The sequence below is a fragment of the Trichechus manatus genome, unplaced genomic scaffold, assembly GCF_000243295.1.
Source record: "Trichechus manatus latirostris isolate Lorelei unplaced genomic scaffold, TriManLat1.0 scaffold00043, whole genome shotgun sequence".
NCBI classification, from domain to species: Eukaryota; Metazoa; Chordata; class Mammalia; order Sirenia; family Trichechidae; genus Trichechus; species Trichechus manatus.
This window is the reverse complement of record NW_004443979.1, coordinates 9,725,202-9,734,506: the sequence shown is the minus strand read 5'-3', so window position 1 is coordinate 9,734,506 and position 9,305 is coordinate 9,725,202. Positions and strand designations below refer to the sequence as shown.

Sequence of the window (9,305 nt, the reverse complement as noted above, 5' to 3'; positions counted from 1 at the left end):
TTTGTGATGTTTTTCCCCTACAACACACTCGCCCAAAGTTTTTTGTCCCTATATTCAAAGTAAGAGAACCCAAAAACCCCCAGTTGCCCAACAGGTTAGTGCCAAGTTAATTAACAAGATATCCAGGGCATCAAACCACTGCTAGTTTTGATCTATAGGAAGTTGATACCCATCGCCATCGGGTAGATTCAGACTCATAGCGACTCTATAGAAAGAACATAATGAAACTGCCCCATAGGGTTTCCAAGGAGCATCTGGTAGATTTCAATTGCTGACCTTTTGGTTAGCAGCCACGCTCTTAACCACTACACCACCAGGGCTCCAAAAAGTTGATGTTGAAGGTTAATTTCCCTTTCTGTCTGTAACCATTTGTCTTAGTTACCTAGTGCTGCTGTAACACAAATACCACAAGTGGGTGACTTTAAAGAACAGAAATTTATTTTCTCTAAGTTCTGGAGGCTAAAAGTCCAAATCAGGGTCTTGGCCTTGTTGATTCCTTCTGTAAAGCCTCTCTCCTAGATTCTGGTGTCTGTTGTCAATCCTTGCTTCCTTTGTAGAGGATACTCACATGGCCTCTGTATTTCCCCGTGTGTGTGTGCACATCCCTGTGCCTATGCTGCTCTTAATGTAACTCAGAAGCAATTAGATTTTTGATCTACCCTATACTGGTGTAACCTCAACCAATTGATTACATTTGCATAAGATTACGTTGTGGAATGTGATTACATTGCATTAGATCAGATTACATTCACAGATACAGGGGTTAGGATTGCCACACATATTTTGGGGGAACACAATTCAATCCATAACAGCACTTGTAATTAATATCATCTATTTTAGGGATTGCTGGCAAGGATATATGCCTATGGTTAAAAATGGTTTGCACAAAGCTAGCTGGCACATTTAGGGACTGAATGTGGATTGTGGCCTAAATATCTCCATGCTATATCAATTGAACTAACTGTATAAGATGACCTTAAATAGAGAATAGCAGGTCAGTGACACTCTGGTCTCACATAACTTAGGTACTGCAGTGTACTACAAAAAGCTTGAAGCAAATCTTGAAAACCAGGGAAGCCAAACTAATAGTTATTGCTATTATGAAATTGAATATACTATGACATTACCCAAGAAAATTCTTAAACACTGTAATTGTCATAATCCCACATTTCTGAGACAGCTTAATCTATAGATATTGAAAAGAGACTTTAACAATGTCTTATACTTGTAGTGTCTCGGGTATTATAAGCTTGCGAACAGCCATCTAAGATACACTTATCTGTCTCTTCTCATCTGGAGCAAAAGAGAAGAAAGGAAACCAAAGACTCAGTAGAAGAAATTAGTCTACAGGACTGATAGTTTACACGAACCACAGCCTCATCTACCCTGAGACCAGAAGAACTAGATGGTGCCTGCTACCACTAATGACCATTCTGATCAGGGCCACAATAGATGGATCCTGATAAAGGGGAGAAAAATGTGGAACAGAACTCTAATTCTTAAAAAGTCCAGATTTACTGGACTAGTGGGGACTAGAAGATTCTCTGAGACTATTGCCCTAAGATACTTCATAAACCTTGAACCAAATTACACTCTGAGGTCACCTTTTAGCTAAATAACAGATTGGCACATAAAATGATAAGAATATTACCACTAAGTATTATGCATCTTTAAAAAATCATCTATATGAGATCAAATGGTCAACAATTACTCTAAAGCAAAGATGAAACGGTAAGGGGACAGGGAAACCAGATTACTGGAAACTAAACATCCAAAATGGAATGCTGATACATTGTGAAAAATGTAACCGATGTCACTAAACAATTTTTGTAGTAGTTGTTAAATGGGAACCTAATTTGCTGTGTAAACTTTCACCAAAAACACAATAAAATATTATAAAAAAAATCTTTACACTTAAGATATTAAAGTATAAATGTCTTTATATTCTAACATTGATGTGACAAGATGAGTGCTTTCTCATATTCATGTTAAATTTTGTTCACACCAGTTAAATAATTTAGGTTTTATCTAAATAAAGAGGAAGCTCTGTCCAAATGCGTATTTGCTAGAAGATTCTGTGACAGAAAACTCAGATCCATGGATACTGTTGGCATTTATAAACAGATATTCCTATAACCTCATAAATCAAAGGTTAAGAATCACATTTACAACATCACCTATTGCTTGCTTTCTTACAGCCCTGTTTAATATTTATCGATCTAACTAGAGTACAGCTTAGATGTCTATTACAGGGAATTTTTAATTAAAAAAAGCAGAGGGTATATCTCAAGTGGTATAATTGACACAGAGTCCATGTCTGCTTAAGGATCTGAAGTTTAAATTTCAACTTGTGAATTTAGGTTTTGTGTCCTTTCTGCAGAAGAATCCTCACTGAACATTGACTCAAACAGAGCAAGGATGGACTTCTTGAAAACCTTTTTGAAGTTCTCCCCAATAAATAGGTAGAGTGTGGGAGAAAAGACTGTATTAAAAGAAGTGGTTATCACTGTAAGTATCAGAGTCAACTGTAAAAATAGCGACTGGTTCTTAGTGAGAAGTAAGCCCTGAAATACATGGTAGGGCATCCAACACACAAAGAAGGAGATAATGGCAGTCATCATAACTTTGAAGGGCTTGCTGGATTTAACCAGGCCCCTCTCTTTTATCTTGTAGGCTACTCTCCCGTAACAAAAGATGATGACTGAGAAAGGCAGAAGGAAGCCCAACAAAAAGCGGCTGATGAAACAGGCTCCGTGAATCCATTTCCTCAATGCTTGCATCTCTTTGTTTTCCCAGTTAGTAGACGGAGCATAGTTATTTCCGCAGATCACTGTTCCTTTGTGGCTATCATGTGTCTCCCTGAAAACCAAAAAGGGAATGCTGAGGGCAGTGGCAGAGATCCAGACACCCAGGATGATGTTGGAAGCCCAGCGTGGGGTTCGGTGCTGCTGTGACCACACTGGGTGAAGAGTGAGGAGATAACGATCCAGACTGATGGCCGAGAGGAGGAAAACAGAGGCGTACATCCCCAGAGACAAAATGCAATTGAAGACCTTGCACATGGCAGTTCCAAAGTTCCAGTGATTGTCCTGAAGGTAGGAGGTGGCCATAAATGGCACAATCAATGTTGAAATAAAATATGAGAGAATGAGATGAAAAAATAAGAGTGTATTGACCGTCTTTTTCATTTTGAATTTTAGCACCCATAGATAGAGGCCATTCGTGATGGTACCAATTATAAACGACATGAACAAAGGAAGGGCAATGATCAGACGGGTTTTTGAAGCAGGAGCTGGAAAGTGAGTGCTGTTTCTTACTAAAGTAGAATCGGTAGAGTTGATCAGATCCATAACTTCCTGTGTGGTGAGAAACAATGAAAATAACAACAAAAAAGAAGCAAGAAAAAAGGTTAAATGTAGAGATTACCATAGTAATTTTTGCATAGTAGTAGTCAAAATCACAATATTTTAACAATGCCAAACATAATATTTCTACAATAACACAGATCAAATATTATTTTTCCTAAGGTCCATACTTTTATGTTGTGTAAGGAATTAAGATAAGATTAATTTGATCAATCAAAAATAGAAATAATATGGATAAAATTCAATAAATGTAAAAGAGAAATATAGTTTGGGGCATTTTGACAATTATTAAGTTACTAACTTATGTAGCTAAAAATATTCTGTTTAGACATTAATCAGAATTCTGACCCTTCTTGACAGCACAACTCCTTAACAATAAGGCAATGTAGAATCAGCTTTACTGCATTAAGACTTGTGTAACGTTGTAATTGTTGCTATTAATTTGAACAACAAAAATAACAGCAACTCTTGCAGATTAGTAATTGTGGGAAGTTATAATTAGATTTCTCATATCAGCTAACAATATATGGTAAATGCTATTATCTGGCATTCTAATACTCAGCACTTCACAGTACAAACTAATTTTCATAATGGAAGACCTAGGGCACTGTAAGATTGTCAAGTGTCTTCAGAATCGTCCATGCAAGAGAAAAGTATGTTGTAGATATAGTAGTCGTTCTTTCTTACTTGGGGAGGGGAGGAGTGGGAGAGAAGTCAAAGAACCCACATTTATCCAGTACTTGTTACATGTCAGGAGCTTTATATACAAACAATCTCTTATTTCTCACAAAGCCTATGAGGCAAATATTTAAACAGAGGAGAAAGTGAGGCTTAGAAGAGTTAAATTTCTTACGCATCAATATTCCCCACCATGCCTCCCTTGTGGCAGGTAGGGGATCCCACTATTGTTTTATGTTACTTTGCAAACTGATGGCTCATGAAGAATGTTTTTGATTATGCTCCATGAATCAGAATATTTGATTACCCAGAACATCCCATTTCTTGATTATATTGGGTAATGGTTCCTATAGTATTGAAAATATAAACCTGAGAATGTTTTGGAAAATAGCTATTATAAGAGATATTATAACAAAGTCATATCAACAAATTGGTTTTTGATAAATTGGGTACAGCAACGTAAATTTCTCATGATGCTGTTTTTCCTCACTAAGTAAAAACATTCTAAGAATATATTGTTGTTGTTGTTAGTTGCTGTCGAGTTGATTCTGATTCATGGCGACCCCATCCATGTGTGTCAGAGTAGAACAATGCTCCATAGGGTTTTTAAGGTTGTGACCTTTCAGAAGCAGATTACCAGGCCTGCCTTCCGAGGCACCTCTGGGTGGTTTCAAACCGCCAACCTTTCGGCTAGTAGTTGAGCCATTTAACCATTTTTGCCCCCCAAGGACTCCTAAGAATATATATATAGAGAAGAAATTAAATAATTGCTGTTTAAAGCCACACATGCCTTACATTAATTCTGCCTTCTAATGGAGCTGCAAAAATTTTCTCCTTCCAGGAAAATATTGGTAGTCTGCACTGGGATAACAAGTGAGGTCTGCAAGGTGTGGAATGGATAGGCAATGGCAAGTAAAATAGTAGGGACCTGAGAAAGAGGCTGTGCAAATGTCCTAGGACACAAGTAGAGGCAGGAGGACTGAGGATGGTCTTACTGGAGAGGACACAGGAAACACACAGCAGGAGATCAGGAGTCCTGAAGGAGATAAAGAATCAGAGATGTTTTGAGAAGCAAAAGGGGATTTAAAAATAGGAATGTCTAGGGAAGCCAACACAAGGCCAGCTTAAGGCAAGGTCATGGCAGCTCCATAGACACATTCAAACTCCCTGAGGGACTGAATTACTGGGCTGAGGGCTGTGGAGACCATGGTCTCAGGGAACATCTAGCTCAATTGGCATAACATTCAACTTTGGTGAGTAGTGTCTGGGGTCTTAAAAGCTTGTGAGCAGCCATCTAAGACACTCCACTGGTCTCACCCTGTAGGGAACAAGGGAGAATGAAGAAAATCAGACACAAGGGAAAGATTAGTCCAAAGGACTAATGGACTACAACTACCACAGCCTCCACCAGACTGAGTCCAGCACAACTAGATGATGCCCAGCTACCACCACCAACTGCTCTGAGAGGGATCACAATAGAGGGTCCCGGACCACCACCAACCGCTCTGACAGGGATCACAACAGAGGGTCCCGGACAGAGCTGGAGAAAAATGTGGAACAACATTCTAACTTACCAAAAAAAAAAAAAAAAAAAGACTAAACTTACTGGTCTGACAGAGACTGGAGAAACCCCAAGAGTATGGCCCCTGACACCCTTTAAGCTCAGTAATGAAGTCACTCCTGAGGTTCACCCTTCAGCCAAAGATTAGACAGGCCCATAAAACAAAATGAGACTAAATGGGCACACCAGCCCAGGGGCAAGACAAGAAGGCAGGAGGGGACAGGATAGATGGTAATGGGGAACCCAAGTTTGAGAAGAAGAGAGTGTTGACATGTTGTGGGGTTGGCAACCAATGTCACAAAACAATATGTGTATTAATTGTTTAATGAGAAGCTAGTTTGCTCTGTATATCTTCATCTGAAGTACAATTAAAAAAGACACACAAAAAAATAGAAATGTCTGATATTTGATATTAATTCATTTGCTCTGTTTTGATATGGCATACTGCCCCTTCTCATTAAACAACTGTTTTGTGTGGTGGTTGCTCAAAGGAAAAGGGCTTGTGTTCCCTGTTTAGGATGGAATGAGATGGAGAGAAGAGACCTGCAGCAGGAGGTGAGATGGGAATGAGATGATGAATGTGGGAGAAACTGGATACTGGAGCATGAGTAGAGAAGGAGAAACACAACCCCTGGAGAATTTCTGATACTGTGGGTGTATGGTCTGTGTGTGTGTGAGTGTATCTGTGGTGTATTTGTGTGTGTATCTGGGGCCTATGTGTGTATATCTTGTGTAGTATGTGTATGTGTGGTATTTGTGTGTCTGTGTTCTCTCACTGTGAATCTGTGATACATTTGTGCATACATGACTGTGGGTATATTGTCTCTGTGTGTCTCTCTGTGGTGTGTGTGTATATCTGTGGGGTGTTTGTGTGTATCTGTGGTGTATTCATGTATGTATCTCTGTATTTGTGTTATGGTCTCTTGTGTAAGGCATATGGTCCTGTATGTATGTGTCTGGGGTGTATGTGTGTTTATCTATGGAGTATATGTATGTGTGGTGTTTGTGTCTGTGGGGTGTGTGTGTGTGTGTGTGTGTGTGTGTGTGTGTGTGTGTGTGGCCTCTCTGTGTGTGTGCATATGAGAAACTGGGTACCTGAATTACATGAAAGTTTTTTTTTTTAAATTGTGTGTTTGAGCTCTAGAAGGGCATTGAAAATAATGTAAAATAAAACTTTTCCCATCAATATTGATAATGATTCTGAATATCATAAAGTTTCCTAGGAACTCTGATTTATTGCACATAACCAGGAGATTTCTTTATCCTTAAGAATCTTCTAAAATAGTTTTAAGGTACTTCACTATAAAGTAGGGGATCAGAGCTCAGTCTCTGGCATCCTACAGACCTAGGTTTGAATTCTACCGCTACCATTGACCAGCTCTGTGACCTTGGACACTTAACTCTTTGAACCTCTTTTACCTTCTAAACCCCAATGAGTTTTATGAAAATCAATTAAGATAATATATATAAATCACTTAGCTCCCTACATGGCATATAGCAAGTGCTCAATAAGTTTTTAAGTATTAGTTTGCTCCACTTGTTACAATGTTTTAAGGCCATGAAGAGTCTAATTTTGCCCTTTTAATGTTGCAGGCCATTTCTTGCCTCCCCAAAGTATCTCCACTGAATTCTAGAGTATCTTATACTCTCCAGGGATTTCTGAAAAATCTAAACATCCACCTATTGGAGCAGAAGCTCTCAGATTTAGAGTTGTTTTAAGGCTTTGCTATAGAAATATCTTTGGCACAAGCAGCTTTCAGGAAGACCCTACCTCTTTTGGGGACACCAAACTGGTGTGGGGGTCACAGAACCTTGGGAAGCTGATCTAGAGTAAACCTAGAGGGTCTATTTGGATGATAAACCTGCTGGCCCAGGGAATCTTACCTCAGAGCTATATCTTCATGCCATATGGTTCTAGGCAGGCCAGAGTGACTCTGTATCAGCAATCTTCTCTCTAAGGACAGAGGCAAAATCAGTGACACTTTGCCTTCATTTCATCTGCCTTTCTTCTTGCAGATGGCTACTGCACAACCTTGAACCTACTATTTAAATATTCATTGAGGTCTTTTTCACTCTTTCCCAGTTCCTGTTTTTGTGGAATGCACTGCTATAGAGGTGGAAGTAGAGAGATGAATACTTCAAATCATTTCTCCATTTTAAGGGTGGATTTTAAAAACCCCATAAACAAAATCATTCTATTTAAGGTTAATAAGGTCCTTTCAGGTGCTAAGACACTGATTTAAAAATACCTTCTTATATTTGGTCATCCCACCAGCTACCCACTCTGCCTAAATCCTAGGATGTCCATTAGCTTACAGACAGATGTTGTTGGGTACAGAAGGAGGTGATACATATCAGGCATGGAAAAAATAGAATCTAGAAATGAACTACCTAATCTTGCTGGAGAAAAACATTGTCAGAAAGAAAAACTTAAACACTGAGGTTCAAATTAAAATGGAATGAGGACAGGCCAAAGATTAATATTACTTAGTTCAGGAAGATGAAGACTGATAGGCGGAATGATCTGTATTTGTGAAATTGCAGACAACAGTTGGAAAGAACATAGAGTTTGTTATCATATCCTAGAAGATGATCTCATAAGAAAATCCTACAACACAGGCAATATGTACATAAGCCATTACTGACTGAGTCCTACATTTTTTATTTTTTCTCTCTCCAATTCATCTCTGAAATTTTTTAGGGTCAGCTTCTGTGCTGACTTCAGTGTCCTGATTTTCTTCTTACCTGCTTCCCTCTTCATCACTTTGCTGCCAGCGGAGACAATACATCAAAACCGCGATGTGGTCCCTGTGGTGAAGAGCTCAGGAATCAAAAGCATTATTCAGTCTGTGTTAGACTTACAGTTTTAAAGCTTTCACTTCTAGATGGTAACCTTATTAAAAATAGGTTTAAATTTTAGGTCACAATTCGTTAGTGTCTGTGCCCTTCAACCTGAGAACTGATTTTTTCTGCTTCAGGGTAAGAATGAGTTTTAAAACTTGCTACTGCATTTTAAAAGGGATTTCTTGCCAGGTTTTCATACCCTTTGGGTTAATTTAGGAAGCCTCCTGAGATATTTTTTGGTCCAAACCCACTAATTTTGGAGATTAGCAAACTGAAACATAGAGAGTTTAAATGAATAATAATAGTTTTTCACTAAGAAAAGTGCTATCATGGATTGAATTGTGTCCCCCAAAAATATCTGTCAACTTGTCTAGGCCATGATTCCCAGTATTGTGTGATTATCCACCATTTTGTCATCTGATATGATTTTCGTATGTGTCATAAATCCTATCTCTATGATGTTAATAAGATAGGATTAGTGGCAATTATGTTAATGAGGCAGGACTCAAACTACAAGATTAGATTGCGTCTTAAACAAATCTCTTTTGAGATACAAAAGAAGTGAGCAGAGAGACATGGGGACCTCATACCACCAGGAAAGTAGAGCCAGGAGTATGCATCCTTTGGTTGTGTCTTCATGATGGATCGTCCCCTTAAGCATTATATAGTGTCCTTTTTTGTCTTTTATGGTGGATTTTGTTTTAAAGTCAATTTTATTTGAGAATAGTATTGCAACTCCTGCTCTTTTTTTGGTAGCTATATATTTTCCCATCCTTTGATTTTTAATACATTTATGTCTTTGTTTCTAAGGTGTGTCTCTTGTAGACAGCATATTGATGGTCCTGTTTTTTTATCCA

General features: G+C 38.5%; 1 protein-coding gene across 1 annotated transcript; it reads right to left on the bottom strand.

The window, feature by feature from the left end:
* Positions 1–2,336: 2,336 nt before the first annotated feature.
* Positions 2,337–7,711, bottom strand: GPR33 (G protein-coupled receptor 33). The gene is made up of 2 exons (XM_004376552.2): positions 7,489–7,711; positions 2,337–3,356 (listed from the first exon to the last, which is right to left on the bottom strand). The coding sequence occupies exon 2, from the start codon at positions 3,348–3,350 to the stop codon at positions 2,337–2,339; it is 1,014 nt and encodes a 337-aa protein (XP_004376609.1). The 5' UTR covers positions 3,351–3,356; positions 7,489–7,711.
* Between the last annotated feature and the right edge of the window lie 1,594 nt (positions 7,712–9,305).